The 23,164-nt window shown below is 39.0% G+C and overlaps 1 protein-coding gene across 3 annotated transcripts in view; it reads right to left on the reverse strand.

The window, feature by feature from the left end:
* The window catches only part of LOC306850854 (B-cell lymphoma/leukemia 11B-like), a gene marked incomplete at its 3' end in the record, with an annotated part of 46,171 nt that extends 23,486 nt beyond the window's left edge, over positions 1 to 22,685 (reverse strand). The window contains exons 1-3 of one of the 3 annotated variants that reach the window (XM_079386786.1): positions 22,126 to 22,615; positions 21,561 to 22,044; positions 9,459 to 9,848 (exon numbers count right to left, since the gene is read on the reverse strand). In XM_079386786.1, the coding sequence (XP_079242912.1) occupies positions 9,459 to 9,848; positions 21,561 to 21,618 (448 nt within the window). In that variant the 5' untranslated portion in view covers positions 21,619 to 22,044; positions 22,126 to 22,615. Of the gene's footprint in view, positions 1 to 9,454; positions 9,849 to 21,560 lie in introns of all 3 variants that reach the window. The other 2 variants (XM_079386784.1, XM_079386785.1) reach the window with 2 other exon arrangements.
* Between the last annotated feature and the right edge of the window lie 479 nt (positions 22,686 to 23,164).

A 23,164-nucleotide genomic window follows, 5' to 3' on the forward strand; every position in this document is an offset into this window, starting at 1 on the left:
ACAGGAGAAATCTGTGTGCTGTGTACATCTCTGCTGACAATAAAAGAAACGTAAAAATAAATAAAACAAAGGCCAGCGTGAGGGCGAAAGCCACCAGCGTGTGCACAGAGCCTTGCCAGCGCTCACAGTCCAAATTAGTGACAAGTTTATTCCCTGCCTGTGGTCGGGAGAGACTAAAATCCTGCCATACGACAGCCACAAAGTGGCACAGGGACTGTTTGATGTCTTCATGTGGGATATAGTAACCTCTTAAAGCTTGTACGTAGTCCAGAGCACACAGGATTACACTCTCACAATTACAGTAGGAGGGAATTGTTTACTTCTTTACAGATCTCTGGGAAGTCGGTTAGTCCCTCATCTGTGACAAAAACGATAAACTGCAAATTATTTGGGGGTGAATTGGGGCAGCAGAAAGAATGCTGAATTTTAATTTAAAATGTGAGGTGAAATAAATTAAAATAACTGGATAAACTTTGAACATTGGCTAATATTGGTTAATATTTGGTTAAGATTTTTTATTACATTGAATAAATTAAATTTGTGGGCCAATGTGAAAGTACATATATATATATATATATATATATATATATATTAAATCCTGTGTTTAATTTATTTGAATTATAGTTCAGTACATTCCTCTTCCTGTTATTTCAATTCAGCTTCCTGTGGGGTGTGGCCAATTTAATTCAAAGTCCAACACACAAATCAAAAAAAGCTTTCCTAAATTAATAATATATGATTTTCTAAATATTTATTTTTTCAAGTATTTCATACAATTTAGTTCCTCCTCCTCCTCAAAGAAATCACTTGCTCTGACATTTAAGGTCTCATTTGACGCATGTAATATGAGCGGGTTGATTGACTGGCTATGATTACGCTGCCCTTGAGGATTTAGTGGCGTTGTAAGTTTCTCTCAGCCATTATCACAACACTGATGGCACACATGGCAGCGTTTAGAAAGCGCCAGGCTTCAGGTATGCCAGAGCCGTCACACACTCTGTGCATTGCAGCATAGCGCTCATATGCTGAGCGTCTGTTGGCTCACAACACATCTCTTTGTTTTGGAACCAGCCCCAGAATCCTCATGCTGGTAAAAGTTGTGTTTAATTCTGTCGCTATATCAAAATGACAAGGAGACCACCGGTTTCTGAAAAAGAAAAGGAGAGAAAGAAACTCACACATACACTTCTCGGTCTTGCTAGCAAGGGGCATTCACTCATAAACACACAACCGGACACACATACACACATGCACACACATTGTCATGTGATGCCTTTGTCAAACCACAAGCGAGGGGCCAAAATTCCATGGGCAAATGCTTGAACCCAGCATTGCTTTGACAAAGGGAAAAGAAAAATCTGTGGAAAGGTAACATTAGCGAAAAGTGTACAAATTGATATGCTTAAATTAAGGCAAATCCCTAAGGACTGAATAAATGGAGCTCATTCCAAAGGTAAAATACTTCTTTAAAAAAAACACACAAGCAAGTAAAAAGACTTTTAGAAACATTGTATTAGGTTTGCAAGTAGGAAAAAAGATCACAAGCTGACGCTAAGTAAACCAAGAAAAGAAAGCGAAATGTAAACATGTTACTTAATTGCATGCTAGCAATAAGACGGATTAAACCAATCAGGTGTGAGACTAAAAAGGGGGGGGAGGAGGAAGAAAACAGGAAGATCTGGAACAAAATGAAAATTAAGAAGGTAAACGATCCTATTTTTGGTTCTATTCTCCCAACGTCCTCCATTCAGATGGTAAAGACACCGAAGCCCTCTATTGCAGAAAACAGTCTTCTTGTTTAGAAATAAATAGGCCAAACAATAGATTTGAAATGCCTGTCTGCGGTTGAGGGGCTGTTTTCTTCTGCTTGCTTTATGACGTTTCATTACATAGAAAGCCGTTTAAATGACTGCCCTTTTTCTTAGACCAATTACAGGAGATATCTGAGACAACAGCAAGAGAGCGATGCAATAAAGAGGCCCGCACAAACACACAAATGTGCCATCTCCTCTTTCTCTCCGGTACATCCGACGCCATCTCCTCCTGACCCCCCCTAAAACATAAATACTCACACACACACACACACACACAAATCCTCACATCCACAAGCGCCACCGCCACCAATCACAGCCCTGACGCCAGGACATCAATTCTCGCAAGTCGCAGAAAATTACCATGCATGAATGCAAAAAAGCCTGATCAGGAGTAATTAACACGGCTTCATATGCAAATTTTATTAATGCAGAACTACAAAGTCATTATGCAAATGCAACTTTCGTCAAGCCTCTTGACAAATATTCAGAGCTCCAGCCAAAGAACAGGTTTTTCTCTCTCTCTCGCTCTCGGTCTCTCTCTCTCTCTCAGACTCTGTACTTTTTTCCAAGGCACAGAGAATGTATAACATGTTAAGTTATTTCGAACTTGGGAAATCTTTTTTTTTTTTTTTATATTCTTATGGAAGTTTAAATCTTAGCAGTAAGGCGATGATGGCCAGGCATCCGCAATTAAAAAGCTGGCTCTTGGTAATGACTGTTTGGCTTTGGAGCGAGGTAATGAACCTGTAATTCTGGGGGAAGCGTGGTGGGGGGGGGGGTGGATATGAATATGCATGAGGCTCACTGCCTTTGATGATTAAAGAAAATTTTAATATTTAAATGAGTGCATGCAAAGTGATTAACTGAAAAAAGCAACGAGGCAAAAATCTGAAAAGGATTTCAAGATGCTGAGAAGAACATGGATGCAGCTTTCCTTTTTTATGGTCTATTAATGACTAAAACTGTTTTCTCTCGTTCTTTCACTCTCTCTTTCTCTCTCTCTCTCTCTCTCTCTCTCTCATTTTCAGCTTCTCACTCCTCCTGGCTTTTCCTGTTCTTACCGCTGCTGGACACGACCCAAATGCAAGGATTTGGAAGGCATTTCAAAAGCTAAGTAAAGGTAGCACTTTCCTGAATTTTGAAGTAGTGGATTAAACACACAGGAGGGAAGAAATTAAAGTCTGGTTCGCCAAAGGGAACGGCTTTAGCAGCATGTAAGGCTGTGTCATAACTACTGAAAATGGTTTGACATGAGCCGCAGAGGGCCACGTAATCAACCGCCAATTAAGAGAGATATTGCTAAAACCAGACACTCTACTTTACTTGACGGCCACAAAACTAATAGCTCTAAACATATAAATCAAATTGATTTTGCAAGCTTGATTACGTGTCGCAATAATGTAAAAATGCTAATTATTCCAAATGCAAATATAGAAATGTAGCATGTTAAGTCAGTAAACAAACGATCAATGCAAATTTGGACGTTAATCTTAAGTGTTAATACGTTTAAAAGGTGCAATATACATCTAGTCCAGGAAAACATGACAAAAAAATCCCTGCTTTTTTGCTTGCACCTTAATGCAACATTCAAAGTACTTATCCAGGCTGCAAATCTGAAATGCACATATGGGGGAAAAAAAGACAAATGCTGCATTATAAGTCTGAACCAAAAGCTAATGTGGCTAATTCAGACATTTAAAAAAGTGAGGAAAAATGGTTAAACTAGACAAAAACGGGCAACTTTCATTTCAAAACGGCCGCTTGGTCTGACTTCAGGCTTTACTGAAACAACCGAAAGGGAATAAAACAAGAAGACCAGCAAGAGAACTGTATCTGAGGCAACATATTAAATCAAACATCTATCTGTGCACACTGATTCAGGCATAGCCTCTGCACCAGGGCAGACCATCCTCCTGCCAAGCCTTTGTGAATCTTAACTGAAAAAATGGCATGTGTGTCTTATTATGGAAGCATGTTTTCGATATCTCTGCGCCTGTGTTGTGTCATTATTTATTGAAGAGCCCTCCCAGTGTATATGTTGATTCTGAGAGCGGGACATGTACTCTCAATTGAGATGTTCTGTGCAGCGAGGGAGGATCCAAATATCTGTTTATTCTGGACTGTGCATGTTCATCTCTGCTGGGCAGAAAATAAGAAAAATATACCATCTTCTGATGTACTCAAAATTCAGTCTGCTTTATAACAATGTTAAACATCTAATGGGCAGTGCATGTTCTCTCAATTCCCCTCGGTAAATATTGAATTTAGACATTACATCAGAGAAAATGTGAACTGTACATGCAAGATAGACTAAACCATGAAACCTAGTCAACCTAATGCCTAATAACAAACAAAGATGAAATCTAAATAAATGCTAACATTCGAAACAAAGCACATCAGGCACAGTAACAAAGCTGGCAAACCATGCTGGCACCACACCACTGCAAGTGAAACTCTGAAACAAATCTTTCTTGGCAAAATCTCAAAAATAGGTAGGAAGTGAGGGCACGTAACAGGAGCCGTCCAGGCTCAGTATCACTAAAGTTCTCAGTATCACTGTTCTCCAGAGCATTAAAAGCGCTGAGATGAGAGATACACCACAATCTCGCTACTGAGATACAATAACCACATTTTATCACTCAGTACATATATAGAATGTAAACAATTTGCATATTTGAATAATGTTGTACTGTATAGCACTGTGCTAAAGTTTTCAGTAACCAAAGCAGAAATGTTTATAGTCAGCCATGATGTGAAAAATTAAGCAAAAATGTCTATTAAATAATGTAATAATGTGATCGTATTCAGCTGGTCATGTGATCTCAACATGGTGGCACTCTTAATAATACTGATAAGATTGGGGTCTATTTTACACATATTTTCTATTAATTCAAGTAATATTCATTCCATTACACTTTAACATTTTAAATGAAGTTTAAAAAAAAGACACACTTAAGAGCACATTTAATTACCATTCACAATGAATCTGTGACCATCAAATATGCTGATACTGAGGATGTCAGGCCCCGAACATCAAGCGTTTTGGCTCCTGATGAATCGATTTGCATAACACCTACAAATGGTTCTGGCACTAGACTCAAGGCGGCATTAATGGCAGGTGCAGGCTATGAAGCGACAGGGGCCCAGAGGTGTGATCACTCTCAAGGAGAGGCAGGGTGAGAGAGGAAAGTGTTTGAGGTAAATTTCTTTATAAATATAGCATGTCTCATGAAATATTCACCGCGACGATCTGGTGAGCCAAGGGTCAGAAATAACTCCCCCTGTCGCAGCACTTGTTAGACGTGTAAAGCTGTGTGAGTGTGCTTGGATGGTGTGAGTGGAGAGAGAGAGAGAGAGAGAGAGAGAGAGAGAGAGAGAGAGAGAGTGAAACGTTGACACAAACAGGGGCCCATCATGGCAAAAGACATGTCCACCATCTCACCACATGGCCAGCTGGCGTTCCTATGGTGATTGAATGCGAGCTAACTGATGCAGCCTGCTGTGAGCTTTTAAATTGAGCACTAATGCATTTGTATGGCATTTTATAGTAACTTTTTAATAACAACAATAATATATTTATGTTTATTCCTTCCTTCCTCAGTACTGATAGCCCTAAGTATTAAACTTCAATTAACTGCTAAACTGCTTAGCATGCATTAACATTTAAACTTTATTTTAACAAATAGTCTGAATTATCAAAAATTAATAACTTCCAATTATTTCCAAAAACTTCCAAAAATTAATAACTTCCAACTTCGAATTCCAATTAGTTTTGCTTCTTATACCTATTTGCACAGCGAAATGTGATTAGCCTAAACATACCTAAATATAACTAAAAATGCCTAAAACATTTTCATGTCTTGAATGTCAGTCAACATATTATGACTAAATAAAACTAAACTAAAAAATAAAATAAAGACGCTCAAAAAAAGTCATAACACAGTACTGCAACAAAATATATCTGGACAAATCAAAACACTTAAGGAAATGTTTGCGTTTTATTTGTCACTCTTATTTACATACTGATATTTAAGCCAACCTCAAATGCAACATTGGTTTGGAATGGTACATGGCTGCATCACCACACATGCACACCAAGAAAAGCTTGATTACAACCAACACCAAACACTCTGAGAAATAAGCCTTTATTTACGCTCTTTATTTACACCACATCTGATTCGGTTTTCTTGAAAAACTAAAACACAACCATCCCTGTTGGCTGCTGCAGAACACAAACAAACAGATGACAAACAGAGCTTGACACAATCTTCTTTCCTTCCACTATCACACATGCATATTTAAAATGTACAGATTTTGCATCTGATCACTTATATGTCATAAAGTCAGTGACTGCGAATTCAAAAGGAGATTTTGAGAATTAAACATCAGTAGGCAAAATAAAAGAGATGGAGAGGAACCTCATATTCCCTGAAGAATGTTGATTATTCCAGCTGTATTTAAACATGAATATGTATTAACTAGACCAGAGCCTACCTTAACCAAAAACACCTATTCTAATATTTCATGCATAATATCTCCTAATCCTTTTGTTTCAGGTTCATGAGATCATATGAAATTATCGCTCTTTATTTAAGGCATCCTCACAGCAAACAATGCACCGTGGTTCATAGCACCTCTATCTGAGATCTATAATTAAATAACAAGTACCATTAAATGCCTGGCCAGCTTCAGCAGGCTAAGGCATCTAGATGCATTAAGGGGTGGTAAATGTCTTATTTATTTGTTTATTTATGTATGTATTTCACATTTGCACTGCTTAATGGTGCACAATGGCAACAGCAGCTATGTCGGCCATCTCAGGGCCCTATTTTTCAGTGCCACTGAACTGTTTTAACCTAGCTGTGTGACACGAGAGGGGCTCTAGTGGCTCGTGCACGCAAACCAAGCCCTCCCAATGCCCCCAGCAGCAGCTCCTATCGCCTGAGGGTATGCAGAATGTCATATTTTATTTAATTAGGGCTATTAAATATAATTAAATTCCGCTGAAACTTAAGACAGCTAAGTGGCAATACAATACGGTGCTGAGCGAGCCTGTGTCCTGCTGATATTTATGCGAGAAATATTGAATTCAACCCTCAAGTGGTTCCTCTTCAACGGCTGTCCCGTATTGTCATAGATAACGTTGACTTTTTCATACACACTAATAAAGAAAAAGCCACTGGGAGAATTATCGCTAAAAGCAATTTCAGTAATCAGAATACTTTATCACAAGGTCTTTTCGACTGATTATAGGGTTTCCGGAGCAAAGCACACAATGTTTAGTTATCATCACGGAGTCTCTAGAGAACAGTTACTTATATGTGACTTAATGAAGTTGCCGTTTAGTACCTTCACTCAGCCAAAAGCCAAGAATCACTTGGATGATTTTCCTCTTAAAGGCCCGTAATGTACGCAAGATATGAGCCGTGATATTGGGAACGTTAACTTCAGGAAGGAAGGCCAGAAATGATGCTCTTCCTGTTGGACTATCTGTGAATCACATGTGAGAGGCCAAGAAGAGAGGGCTGATGTGATGGAGGCTGACGTGTGGGAATGAAGCGGTGGAGTTTAAGACCTGTCACAACATTGCTCGTGTGTCAAGATTACTCGGACGGTTTGATGAAAAGATCAAAATGCACTCTGGCCTAAAAAAAAAAAAAAAGATGTGGGGGTCTGGAAGAGCAGGGAACTCTTGCGAATATAATGTCGGTCTGATCAGAGTTAGCTTTTGGAGTCTTATTGATGGATTCAGAAGTGGTCTTCCTCATCAACATCTCTCTCTCTCTCTCTCTCTCTCCCACATTCTCATGCTTTCTCTCATTTCTCCACTTGAAGCTGGCAGATGGATATAGTATAGAAGAAAAAAAACAAAGCAAATTCTGTCATTTTCTGTTTCACGTTGAGAACAAATGGAACGGGAAAGGTTTAGCATAAAAGAATACTTTAACCTGCTGGGAGGCAATTATGAATACAAGGCAGCCTGTGAGTGTTTAGCCGCATGCTCAAGCTGACATTCAAGAATCTTAATCACTTTCAGAGGATGTTTCATCTGCCGTTATATTCTTCTCTGCGAACTGCCTCCCTCTCCAGCCCTGAATTAATGAAAGGTGTAAAATTTACTCTTACTAACTGCAATATGATTTACAAAGGCAAATGTTCACCTTTCATATGCCATTTTTCAAATTCTGTCCTTCTTCCTAAACCCTGTCCTTCTTCCTTTTTATCCTTAAAAATCCAAGCTAATGTTTTAACATTTACAAAAAGAGAATTTTGTCAAGAACAAACATTGTTTATATTCCGAATAAGTAATTTAAAGGTTTACATCAACAAAACTGTATATAATTTTACAAAAGATAAAAAAGAGAGACAAACACCCATGTGAAATTGAGTCAAACTATAATAATTATATAATACAGTCAAACTATGAGAATATTTGACTTGCTGACATAAGAGTTGCATCACAACTGCCAATTCAAAATATATATATATATATATATATATATTTGTGTGTGTGTGTGTGTGTGTCTGTGTCTCTTTGCACTAAAACATTCGTTTGTGAACCTTGACCTAAAGTGTTTTTTTGTGTGTGTGGTTAGCAAAGCGCACGCTTACCAGTCAGTCTTTTAAAAAAAAAAAGGAAACATCAATGACGAACTGTAGTGGAACAGTTTGCACGTAACTGTGTGGATGCTTGCATCATATTTTACAACTGACGCCAACACTCTCTCGGTGTGAGCAGCCAGCCAGTCAGTCAGTCTGGGAGTGAAGTCTGCCTGCATCATGTGAGGTACTGAGTAATTTAGCAGCGGCCTCATTATTACAGACATTTAAATACACGAGGCATTGTGGTGGCACGGAATAAATTGTCTCTGATGCCGTGGGTAACTTTCGCAAATAAGGATTTTGAGACATTAAAAAAACGACATTATTAAAAACCGAGGCAGTGTCATAAGCCGCTCCCCTGCATTTCCCCCGGTAACTTTGTCCAACCTAGAATATTATTTTATGAGACCCATTTCCCAAGATCCCTCTGGGTTCTTTGTGAAGGACTTGACTGCGCTGTTTTGTTAGATAACTGGGAGAGTTCTCTCCCTACAGCTGGACTAAACTAAACTGCCTCTTTACCCCTATTCAATAGGAAACTCACTCTTTTAATCCTACTCTATTTCTTTCTTTCTCTCCTCTCTTCCTCTTTTTTTTTTGAGCATTTGAATTTTAATGAGCTTTTCACCTTTTAAGCAGATGGCTCAGGCTGGATTTCTCCATGAAAGTAGGGTGAGTTCTCTGTCACGTCTTGCACAATTTGTTTCAACTACCAGAGTCCTTCAGGGGGTTTTAGGGCTTTGAGTCAGTAATGTGATGTTTCACTTTGCACGGCGTAGGCTCCCCTAATGAAATCAGCTGAAGGAAAAACAATCTCTCTTGAGGCTCGCAGATGAGCGGTATCACAATCACTACAGGACGCCCAGAGTCCTACCGAGGTAAATGAGTGCGTGTCTCCCTTTGTCTGCAACTCTGCAGGCTCTAAATGTATGTTTGCACACTTCAGTATTAGAAAACACGCTGGCGCGAGAGAATGTGTGAGTTCATTAGCGTCAGCTTCGTACGCCTGCTTAAAACTTTTCTGGAGAGAGTTTGACCTACCTGCCAGGCCACTTTCTTGCTTGGGGCAAATTCCTTTTGGGGGCGTAAACAGTCTCTCGTCCTCTTCTTCAGGTGTCACTTGGATTCCAATTTCGACCGGTTCCACCACTTTTCTCAGCTCTGCGCGGGGCGGCGAGGGGCTATTGCGGTCCGCCATCTTGTCGTAGCAGCCGTGGCCGGTCGTCAGACCCTGGCATTGCTTTTTCTTGTGCTCGATGAAGAGCAGAATGTCCCCCAGGGGAAAGGTTAGTTGGCACTGGCCACAGGTGAGGAGGTCGTGGTCGCCCAGGCCTGGAGGCAGAGGCCCAGGCATGCTGGGATCCAGCAGCGGGTGAGGGTGAGAGTGGAGATCAGCCACGGCCAGTCCCGCATCCACATGCTCAGCTTCCGCTATGGGGCAAAGCAAAAGAAAGAAGCGTTTTGAGATAATAGGACATTCTTAACAAATGCTCCATCTGTGCATAAATAAGCAGTGCATATCAGTCTAAACAAATAAAAAAAAAAAGATTTAAACTTAATAACTTACTCTGCTACTGAAATTAGTTTTGTTTCTGCTGAAGTAACCAAGGCCATATGGGTGACGAAATATATTATCCAATAATATCACAGAATAATGTGCTTAACCCGATTTCAGATCCAGATAATTACAATGAAGACCCGCCCTAGATTATTTTCCACATAATATTAAGTTTCACTCTGAAATATGTCACTTCATGCGTTTAGAATCATTCAGATACATCAGCACGGTAATTCGAAATAAAATACTAGCCTTTTAGGTAAAATTATTATTTAATAACATAATAATAACAATTTTGTTTTGTTTCCGTTTCACTCTGAAGTATGTAATTTCCTGCTAATTTAATGCATGCATTTGCAAATAAGTTTTCACTGTATCTATCCATGCTTTTTTAAATTTTCTTTATCCTGTCTTCTTACACAAAAATAAAATAAAAATAGAATAGAATAGAATAGAATAGAATAGAATAGAATAGAATAGAATAGAATTACAAGGGAGACTGAAATAAAATACTTGATACCAATAATATCATAGTATAACATAAAACACCCTCACTCAATCAAATACTAAATCAAGTCTCTAAATTATTTCCTGCTTAATATTCTGCTTCACTCAGAAATGCACTAGTCACTTTATGCAAATGAAATGCATTAACAAACATTGATTCATCTTTAGCTCATAATTTGCCACTGTATTTACATCTATCCATGCATCCCTAACTGCCTTTGCACACTAATTCATTAAAGAAAAACTGACTTAAACACATCAGCACATCAGTGAGGGAAATTGAAATAAAATACAAATGGCGTGGAACTTGAGACATAATCACACATTTTCTAAGAGTTCAGGGTCAGGTCAATTCAGCATTTCATTATTTGGCAGCTTGTTAAAATAAAGGAAATTAATGTTGGGGCCCGTTTAAGCGTTCACCTACGTCCCATGACAGTCCCACTAAACTTCAAGAGCAGAAAATAAAGGCAGACTTCAATTTAATCATCCCAGTGGCCACACACGAGGCACCTCGCTCCAGTTCGGCGTGTTCTGTCCTGTAACCAGCCAACTCTTGATAAACATCCATATGTGAGGCCGAGACCCAACAGCAAGGTACTGTTATTAATATACAATACAGTATTTGTGAGCTTGAGAATGAGACCGCCAGACCTGAAACAGAAAGTCTAAAGGGAGAAGAAAAAAAAAAAAAAAAAAGCAAGAAGGAAGGAGGGAGGGCTCCGTTTTTGGCTGTGAGAGATATTTGCACAGCCATGAGAGCAAGAGGCCCTGCAGATCTTCTGGTTGATTCTGTCACCTAGATAAACAGCGTGGAGCGGCGGGCGCTCAAACAACAAAATATGCCGGACAACCTCGGTCCCTTTGCCTCCATTTTGAAATTTCAGCCTCATCTTTCAGCACGCGGCCACAATTGGCCCTTTGTAGCCCAACGCCGAGTGCAAGAGCAGTTTTATCAAAGACAGTAGAGGCCGTTGACAAAGCCCCCTCGGGACCCCCTGACAGACAGCTCTGTTGATGTTACATTTGACAGCTTATCCTTGCGCCATACTAATCATAAGATCTAGACAAACACCTCTCTGACTGCCACTTTACACTCTTCAGCTTCCTGTCACTGCTTTCATGCTCTCTGTACTCAACACGCTGCATGATTTGGGTGAAAGCGGGAAAAAAAGAAGAAAAACACTACCATAGCAACACTTAGAGCCACACAGCAAGCAGGTGCGGATTTTTGAAGTGCACATAAATCTGGGAGGAGAATGAAGGGAGGAATTCTCAAATTGTCAGAGCCTAAAGGACAAATGTGGGATGTCTTTAAAGAAACAAAAACCCTGTGGAAGAACACAAATTAGAATTCATTTATTAGACTGTTTTAATTTTCAAATTTGGCCTGCACACTTTACACGCTTTTCACCAATATGAGGCCTAAAAGCCAGACGGCGATAGAGACAAAGATGGAGGAACGGACCCCGCTGCTCACACAACACAGGTAGCCCTGTTTACATCTCCCAGAGGAACCGGCTAACCACTAATTTTCGATGATAAATTACGAGCAGCCTGCGCATCCATCTGCAATTTGTCCACGGCCCAAATTATGAATGCGGACAGATTTGTAATGTCAAGCTCAGAATGCAGCTTTGAAAACGAAACCACTAAACCCCCCTCTTATCTTTATTTCAGACGATACACACTACATTAGAGCAGCTTTAGATGTGCATCCTGTTAAACAACAGCATCTAAACACTTTGCAATCATATTAAGAAAGCATTTTGATTAAATAAAGCATTACACAATATATATATATATATATATATATATATTACATCTGCACAGGTTTTGCACTATAATGAAGGAAATAACCGTCATAAGATGACTAAGGTAGTTGAACCCCCCTCAAATCCAGCCATATAGGAGTGGAGCACAGAGCCCCTTCGGGCAATATCAGGCCATCTGCGCACTGAATTAGTCTGCATGTAAATAAAGAGAAAGGTCTGCACAGAGACTCATCAACCTATGCAATACACTGCATTAAAATATGACTGTGGCTACATTGTAGTTACTTTTTGTTATTTAAATTTTAATATTCACTTATTTTGAATCACAGACATTTTTGGATATTAGGGTATTATGAATAGAGGTATTAAGTGTTAAAATATAAGTATTTGTTAAATCAATTATATTGCATATTTTATATATATATATATATATATATATATATATATATATATATATATATATATATATATATATATATATATTGCATAAAATAATAATAATAATAATTTTACATTATAATGTTCCTTTTTTAATTTAAAGCTTTAAATAATTTTATATGAAGACTCTGTGACTCATCTGTAAATAATTTTCTCTATCGCTGGGGAAGGTCTCATAACAAAAACGGTTATCTGTAACTGTACTTGCACCTGTGAGCACATGCACAAAAAAAGCATATGCATTTGAACCAATAAATGAAGATTGCTTGCAGGCATGTACATGAGCAATATGCGTGCATTTTTGTGTGTCACACGTTTGTGCATCCTGGGAAGCTGCACCAGCAGAGATGCGCACACACACATGCATGCACAAACAAACACTACAACAGGAAGAGGTAATTTTCAAATGATTTACAAGTTCAAGAAGACAAAATGAACCACAGAGCATATTTTTGACATTTGTATTAGACTCAGATAAACAGCTATAATTCACCAAAAAGGTAATAAGTTGTACACAAAAAAAGGAAGTTATAAGCCGTTGTAAGCTCTCAAACTGCGTAACAGGAGGTTAGAGTGAGATTGCAGCCTCTTAGTACTGTGGGAGAGAATTTGAGGTGCGCTAGTGGAAAGCGTTAGTTTAATGTGTCATAGGTCTAGCACAGACCTGAATCAAAGTGACAGCTGGAGAAAAAAAACAGAGTGGTAAAGAATGTGTGCAGCTGAAATTTTCTCTCTCCCTCTGTCCCCTTCTTTTTCTCTGTCTGTGCCAACCACAGGAAACACTCTGCTTGCAAGCAATGCCGCTAGTACGCACTTCAAAAGAAGGGACCCCCGTACGCACAAACACACACACACACACACCAGGTGTTGTAATCATGTAAACATACGGCAGAGTCTAGGATTTGCCTATAGAGTCTGAACTAATCCATAGGTGAGTTAAATGCATCAAGATGTCAATTATTCATTTTATTTATGTCATTCAAAACATCTATGAAGTTTTCTGTGTAGAATGTCTAAACAGGTTTTTTCCAGGAGAATAAAGGAGAACAGTGATTGTTAAGCAAATTTTCAGTGAATAACAACTTAAATTCAGTTGAAGACTGAAAATATAAACAACTGTGGAAAAGAGAAGCTCGGACATTCTTCCAAATGTCTTCTTTTTCTTTTCACAGTAAAAGAAAGTCATACAGGTTTGTAAAGACAAGGTGATAAATAAATGACAGAACTTTAATTTTAGGAGATCTTTTTCTTTAAATAACTCTGCGGAAGGTATGAGATTGAACTACGCAGGCCCAATCCGATGGTGTACGTTTCCTGTTCTAGGCAAACAGGTGAGAGTCTGCAATTCTTCACAGTCACACACACTCACACTCTCTCACACACACTCTCATCCACCAGCGATAACAATGCTGTCACCAAGGTAACATTACAGCTCATGATTTTCTCTGATCCCTCAACAAATACTCCATATAATTCTATCAGGGCCACCGAAATGTCAAATGTTATTTGTCTTTATCAAGCACTCTCTGGCAGCCAGAGAGAAAGACAGTGAGGGACAGTGGAAGTAAGAAAGCCTGAATAATATTTATAGGTGGCTAAAAAAGGATCATATGAAATTAAATCTCGACTTGCACACTTACTATTATACCTCTAGTTCATTTTTGAATGAAAAAAGTACAAGAAATAGACTATATTTTTCATTCACATGCTACCTTGACATCCTGAAATCAGTAAAACGTGCTAATGTTAAAAATAAGCCTCATTAACCTAAGACAGCTACATGTATATGAGTCAGATTGAACACTAATGGGATTTCAGTAAAACATAAAACTAAAAACAGATATGACTTCCAAAAAGGAACGCATCACAAGGCACGTCTTAACACAGTTTTGGATTTATCCTTTTCCATTCTGGATTTACGCACCATTGTTCAGGGGCCCTCTGACTCATACTTAACGGAGTCTTTTTGTTTGTGAGGAACCAAATTGCTGTTGACAGGTATTTGGCTGATCACAGTACAGTCTGGCTTTCCCTCCAAAACACACAAAGGTCTGCGAGTTACGTAACAACGCTTTAGCAGCCCCGCGTTAACGTACCTTTCATCCTCGGACTGTCACCCTGCAAACCCCACCATTAACGCTCAGCGCTATTTGGCTCACAGTTGAACTGTTGAGATTTTCCGTAGCGATACCAGAATGAAAAGTCACAGTCAAACAGGTTTTGGAGGGTTTTTTAAGCCGTTGCAACTGTTAGGGCCTAATTAGACAACACACACCATTTAACGGATTTCATATTGTTTTTTACTGGGTCCATAAATTTTCCTATTTAAATCTTGAAAGACTTTATAATGCTGTCCAGATATAAAGATTTACCCCACGCCAATTAAAGCCATTCACAGAGCTGTGTGCGCGGAGGGCAGAGCGTGCTGGAAATGAAAGCCAGGGAAAGGGCCTAATCAAACAATAAAAGCTCCGCTTTACTGTTTGTGCATTATTTTCCTATGTTTCCCATCAGCCCGAGCTGCACAAGAGCAGAAGCAGTGGGTGGGGGCTTCGCTAGTCACGCTGCTACGTACACAAACCTGACCACACCAGCCCACAAACTCTATTTCAGAAATACCTACCCGTTACCCTAGCACAAAACAGAGATGCAGGCTAGCTGAGTAGGACAGCCTGGATTTGGGTTGAGCCTTCCACTCAGACGGCACGCAAACAAACAAACAGGTTGGCAAAGAGGTAGCAAGTCAACGACCGCCGTCTTTTCAGTCATTTCACGTTCGCAAAATGCCTGTGTAACACATGCAGATGTAGCAACGGCGCTTACAGGAATCTATCAGGAATTAATTAGTCTGTCATTAATCTGTAACCCACAGTCAAACGCACTGGCGCTCAAACCGCAAACCTCTGCCTTGCGCTAGGCCTCTAGTTTTTCCTGTTTTCTCTTGCTTAAAATCTTCTCTGTGACCTGTTTGTTTAGCTAAATATGTGTCAAAATGTATGACATAAAGCACCCTTCCATGAGGGACACCATCATGTTTTAGCTCTGTTAGCCTGAAGGCCTTTGCAAAATCCTGTGAAATAAAAAACAAAGCGCCGTCTTGCTCATGCTATTTAGCTGCTTTAGCTTGCAGAGCGCTTCTGTGCAGATGCAAAGGTTTTAAAACGCTACTAAATACGTGCGCGGTGTGTGTGAGCATAAAGCGTGGTGCATGTGCAAATGAAGCTGTTAACAAGAAGAGAACAGGGATCATCGTGGCACACAGCGGAGGTGGCGGAATTTTAAAAGCGTGATCCTCGGCCACTGCAGCGGCGCTAGTCCATTGTTTAATTAAAAAAAGGGGGGGGGGGGGAATAGAAAATGAGTCGTCTTGCAGGTAAAAAGAGATTAACATGATGATGTCCACTGGGAGCCCATCTAAGCATCGCTAACCCTTTATCGGCAAATCTCATCAGGGAGATATTACCTAATATTTTCACAAGGAAAGGAATTATGGGTAGCCGAAATGACTAAATATCACCTGAAGCTTAGCATCTCTCTTTTTTTCCCAGAAAAGGTTTTCTTTCTAATGAAATAGCACCAAAAAAGGCACGTATATGACATCACAGAGCTAGTAACACATTCCCACACAACACGCTCATCTGATGCACAGGAAGCGGAGCGCTTCCATGCTCAGAGCCGGTCAGAACTCAGCCAGATGTGGGACGTCAAACACTCAAGCCACTATTACGAGTGTCTGTGTCTCATAAATCAAGCCATGAAAAACTATGCCCACTTTTGATGCCGTCCAAAGGATTCAGCCGCCTTGATGCATTTATACTGACAGACAGGCATAGACTTCTGTACATTTCATCAGAGACGGCTTTCTGTTGCTCTCTCACTCTCCCGCTCGTGGTGCAAACAAAAGCCACCTGAAACTGAAAGGAAGAGAGAATATGCAAGCGTATTAATCAAACGTGCCAGGCAGACATTTTGCCCATTGTTATGGGGAGAGTGTAAGCTCTGTAGAGGCTACCATTTTTTATATCACAGACTCAAATTTATTTATTTAGATGGCAAGAACAATAGGTCCTCAGTCAGAGTGGCCCACAAGTTCCAGAGCCACTTCATCATTCACTTTTTAAGCACACTTGGCAAAACGAACGAGGTGACGTTCAGCCTAAATTTGTTTGTTTTGGTGTCATGCTTGATTTCCTATATATATTTTAAAGCTACACCTATCAAATACTTATAACACATCTAAATGAGCACAGCGAAGCGATCCAGCTCTCACTGTAAATAATTAAATAAGTTCTTTAGTGCTAAAGACAAAGTCAAAAAAGGAAAGAGAATGACAGAGCCTTCATGTTGTAAGACCAGCTGCTGCTGTGAGGCGTTGACAGTTTGCATCTGAGCATGTGTGTTAATGGCAGTATCGTTTGAAACATCTATGCCGAGTCGTCGGAAGCCGCAGCCCCCTATTTCACTCGATTTACCCATTTAAGTACATTTAGGAAATATGTTTTTACACTTTTCAGAATTGCCTTCCACCCCCTCTGGCAGACTTAGAGCTCCCCCTAGCAGGTCATGGCCAGCACACTCTGCACTGCAAATGTAAGGTGGCCCAATTCAGCACCCAGAGAAAATTAAATAAAAACAAGGATATTTGATTCCCTCAACTGTAACAGAAATAAATAAAATAAGCATTTAAATAGCAAGCTTAAACATATTTTCAGACCTGATTAGTTTGACTTAAAATATGCCTTGCGTAATTCTAAATGAAACCATTCCTATTTCATACATGCAAATGACAATGAATAAGCAAACCTTTTACTAAAACAAATTAATTCAATTAATAAATAAAAGAAACAAAAAGGAAAATACAATGATTATGGATTTCTGAAGCTGCACACCTCTCTTGCATTAATGCCTGTGTCTGTCTCCAAATTCACAGTGGTATCTTGATTTTTTTTTTTTTACTATAATCAAATATGTTATTGTTTATATCTAAACGAGTAAGAATGCATTTCAATAAAAGCTATTCATCATAAATTAAAATCTCTCAGATGTGATGACATGAAGTCATGGCTAAAATTTATGTCCTAAACGCATTCAAAGCAAAGTTCCGATAAAGACAGTTTCCTGTGCTTGCAGGTCTAATGTGAAACATGCATCTGAAAATTTATGTTACAACTTCATAATTCTGCACCTCACCAAAGGAAAATTACCTTCTCGCTGTCATCTGATTTCCTTCATTTAAAGATGACATCTGTTAACTTTTAGGTTTATTTTAAAGCACTACATTATAAAACACACTCTGTGCAATGACATGAAAAATTTAACAGGTGTCAAAAATCTAATTTAAATTCGGACAATTCAGTGACGAAACACTCAGGTGAATGCAAACATTTAGAAATGTGTCTGCAAATTATAGTAACTTATTGAACGTTAAGGATTTGGAAGGCACGTGATATTCAGAATTAATTCTTACTAATAAAAAAAACTACAAAATTGTAAAATAATCTTCAGTTAATAGCATATAATGAAGATCCCAACATATGTAAAGGAAATGCTAAAATGCACGAAACACTGCAACTGGTTGCATTTCACGCAGAACTAATAAACTACTGGGTTTATAGAATATGCATTTGAGTGGCGTAATGTAGCACACAACCACAGGCTGCCAAACCATTAGAACTACTGATATACAGCGCTGCAAAGTTTGCAGATCGCTCACGCCGAGAACACATAAATTAACATGTGGACATAAACTACACACACACACACTTGAACACTTGAGCAGACAAAAATTGCCTCTCACTAACTCGAGGCTAATCCAGCTAAGACACCGTGGTTAACAAAAGCTAAATACCACAGAAGACATGCTGACGAGCAGACATGCACACACACACACACACCCTTGTTTACAGCTCCAAATATGTCCTCAAAAATGAAACTTTGAGGTTGGGACCACACTGCTTTTGACCTTGACATTTAAAGCAAAATTTGACAATTTAACTATTACAGAGAAAAAACAGATATGTCAACTGTCATTCTCATTTCCCTGCTCTACAAGAAGCTATTTTACATAATAAGCCACATATCAAACGGAATAAGAGCGAACAAGGGTCTTTAAGCTTGCACAATTGCACACACACACACACCAATATGCTTGAAGAGTTCATACGCTGCCTACTACAAACAAAAACACTGGTTACATCAAAATCATAGACACAATCAGCATGTGATGAGAATTCTGAAAAGAGGAAAGAACGCACCCCTGAACTCAGATGATTATCTGCTAGCACCTGGCCTACATGCCCTCTGCATAAAACCCACTAAGGCATGATACGTTTGAGGACCCTCTCTGAAGATTATATATTCATTCACCGGTGATGCAATGAACATCTTTCAATCTCTAGTTTCTAAGAAGGAGAAAGTCGACCACCTTCCTCTCTCTCTCTCTCTCTCTCTCTCTCTCTCTCTCTCTCTCGCTCACTGTGTGCATGTAAAAAAAAGCTTCATATGAGGTAACAAAACAAAAGCTTGATATCTAAACTGGCGTCTGCTTTACTCTGTGCACGTCTGCATTTGTGTCCGTTTGTGAGTGCGTATATGTTTGTGTGTGTGTGTGTGTGTGTGTGTGTGTGTGTGTGTGTGAGAGAGAGAGCGAGCAAGCACTCAGGGAAAGTTCCTTGGTGTAACTGGAGCATTCTGAAATTTAAAGCCCAAATTAATAACCACAGCCATGCAATGACTGATGGGACATGTGATAGCGACAGAAATTCAAAAAGGGCCATTTTCTACTAAACTAGAATGACTGTTTTACATGCATATTGAACGGTTTATGTAGTAAACACAAACGGTTTGCATGCTAGTGCACAATTAAATATGGAAAAAATATTTAGAAATTAATGTCATAATCGCATATGCGGACAACATACAATAAGAGCCGTGCATGCCCTATGGCAAAGCTAACTACATGCAATGCAAGCCAGATAATGTGCATTAAGCTTTAAATAACATCTCCATTCTCATTGGGTCATAAGTCATAGTCATATTCGTAAGTCGTAAGTCATATTTGTAAACTCAACAGTAAATTCAAACACACAATGCACAGCCATGCTAAATGTTTACAGTGAAACCGTGTACATATGTCTATGTACAGTAAAAGATTAAGCCATTAGCGAAAGAATGGTGTGTGTTAGTGTATATATGCACAGCATACATGGCCCTAACCCTGCAACACAAAACAGATTTGGCTGGTATTACATCACTAGGATATGCTATGAATTATCTAGGTTCTGTAGACTACACTAAAGCATGAATATGAAACTAAATCTGGACAGATTTCATTGTGTTTTGAGTGATTAGATTTTTTTTTAACTGCTACAGATGCATTCTAGGAAAAATACACTGTTTTAAAAATAAATTGCTGGACTTATTTCTGCAAATGATGTAAAAGTCTCTCAAAGAAAAATGTAAAAGGTAAATTATATCAAGCATTAGAATATAACTGCTGGCTTTAAATATAACTTTGTCAAGAAAAGTCTCTCGATTTCAGTGTCTGCCTCACATTACCTTCACTTCACAGTCACAACCTTGACTCGGGGGCAAAGCTAAATGTGAGAAACATTATTAGACCTGTGCCCGCTTTGTTTCTTTGTACACTCGTACTGATTTAGCAAACTTCAGTTTTCTCAAGAAAAATAAAAGCATTGTATAAAAGGATGAGTTGTGTAAGAAGCCAATTTAGTATTAAAGTAAACTATTTGAGTAAAACTAAGCATGCTTGGTATTTGTATCAGCTAATTTGACATTACGATGTCAAATTAATTTCATTTAAATTATTTTCCTTGCTCTGAGACCTCTTTTCATTCAAGTGCACATCTACGACTTAAAAGCACAGATGTTGCATAATTACAATCAATTTGACATAGTCTTAAATAAAGTAACAACAACTTCAATGTATCCGTGCAGCATGCACGATTTAAATAAAACCTTAAACCGTTCTTGTGCATGGTGGTCACAGGTAGCTGCTCACCTTGAGAACTACAACAAATATCTTGTAAAAAGTGCAAAAGACTTTGGTTTAAAACGAAACATGATACATAAAGTTTCACTGCATCAGGATTTGAGAAGAAAGGCCTACAACTCAAGCATGCCACTTTTTGAAAGTAACAAAAAAAAGAACAAATAAAAGAACTAAAAAAATACATACTGCAATAAATTATTTTAATAGCCATATATATATATATACACTAATAAAGGCACAAATCTTAGATGGATTAAAGTAGAGAAAATAAAAACACTCAATATTCACTCGAAATTAGCCTAATTTATTAAATTATGCTTAAATATTAACATAACACACACACCTCACTTACCCTACACTTTAATTTAATGTAACTAAACTTAACTTTACAGAAACTGCAAGGCCATGATTAATCACTGCAATTTAAAGTTTTTAATCTGATCTCCAGGCCTTCTGACAATTCTTACATTAACTATCTGATATTAAAATTAAACAACATAACTTAAACAATACAGAGTAAATGAAAGATTTGTGTTTTAAGCAAGTCCAAAAAGTGCCTGATTTAATTCTTTAAATTCAGTTTCAACCAAATCACTTTTTAATTCTTTTAATTAGCACCAAGCTCATAAACCTGACTGTTTGCTTACAGCTGAAGCTATAAATATCTTAAATTAATACATTTAACTGTTCTATTTTATTGCATTTGAAAAAATAAAGATTCATCGCATTTTAATGAAATTGGTTCATTACTAACACCACATAACCTCACACACACACAGATCGTTACTCCTATTACTAAAAAATGACCGAGCGACCACTTAAACACAAACAAGTAAAATAAAAGATGGACTTACGTGTTATAATTTCTCTTTGCGACAAATGCTGAGGGTTTCCCTGCTTGCGACGGGACATTGCCCTGGCATTTACACTGGCATCGCCCAGAGACCCGCACAAGGAATAGTCGGCTCGCGCCTTCTGTCCTCCGTGTCCGTGGCGTGGGCTTTTTCCCCCCTCGGTAACTAACTTTTCCCGGGACTTCCAAAGAACTGCCACAGCTCCGGGCCGTGGATATAGATAGGGGTCCCGTGAATGTGAGAGAAGCGAAAGTGTCTTTGCGCTCCTGCTCTCCAGATGACCAGAGACGCGCAGACGCTCAGTACCTCAACGACACACACATGTACTTCAGCTGTGTGCCGAGCGCGATCTGTCCGAGGGCGAAAATATCCTTGACGAGTGACAGTTGTGAAGAAACCACTGGAAATGTCTCAGAACGTGATGCCCGGTGCGTTTGGGTAAGTTGGACCCTCTGGTGGCTCTCTCTCTTCGTCCGGTCTGCGCCTTATGGATTTGTCAAAAGCGATTAGATTTTTTTTTTTCTCTGAGTCAAAATAATTCTAAAAAAAGAAAAATGGTCATTACTTATTAGATTGGATGAAACGAATCCAATTTCTCCTTGAGTTGGCACTTGAGTGTGCCAAGCACTGGACAGTTCTTCTTCTCTCCTGGGCTCTAAGTGCATGCGATGCCCGGTTACTTTGCACTCTCTCCAACTCTTTGCACTTGCTCCCCTATTCGGCTTTGCGCACTGGAGACCAGGGACATGGACTTGCCACCTCCTTTCCAAATGAATGAAGCTTTTTTTTCCCCTTTTCTGCCTCTATGAAGATGGCGGAGTCCTGCTTCTCCGGGAGCTCTCTGTGTCTCTGTGGCGAGGGCTGCCTCCGTACAATGGGATAAAATTCAAGTTCAAGTGCGGACGTGACGTTAAGTCTACAGTGGGAAAGAAAATTGGAGACTGCAAGAGCACTGGGGGCGACTAGTGGTGGCTTTTCACAACTATCGGATCACCAGAACAGTGCTGGAGAGCGTGGACATCGCGAGCCGCTGTCTTACACACACACATACACACGCGCGCACACACACACACACACACATACACGCGCACAAACACACCGCACCTGATAGACCGCACACTGCTTGTCTGTATCCGCTTTAGCGCAAATAAAACAATGCGATATTGCATGCACTACAACGTTTGCGATTAATTTAAAGGGGAAAAGGTTGCAAATAGCTTTTATGAAAAAAATATTTTTATTAAATAGTTTTCCCGTACATATATGAATGCACGGGAAAATTAAATTAAATGTACATCTTTTATGTATGCAAATAAATAAATGAATAGAAAAACCGTGATAGTGATAGTCACGCATTAACAGTAAATATTCAAATCAGAACATTTCAAATCATTTGATGGAAAAGATTAAAGCACGGACGGATGCACAAATAATACACTTTAGTGAGACATAAGTGTGCTGTTTACCTCATAGGTAATAAATTATATGAGACAAGACAGGCGTTGATATACTCACACATCACATTTCTTCTTTATGTGTTTCATGTCCTACAGAAATGACATTATTAAATTAAACCCACATTTGGAGAGGAAAAGAACATCAGA

Source organism: Barbus barbus (genome assembly GCF_936440315.1).
Source record: "Barbus barbus genome assembly, chromosome: 30".
Lineage (NCBI taxonomy): Eukaryota > Metazoa > Chordata > Actinopteri > Cypriniformes > Cyprinidae > Barbus > Barbus barbus.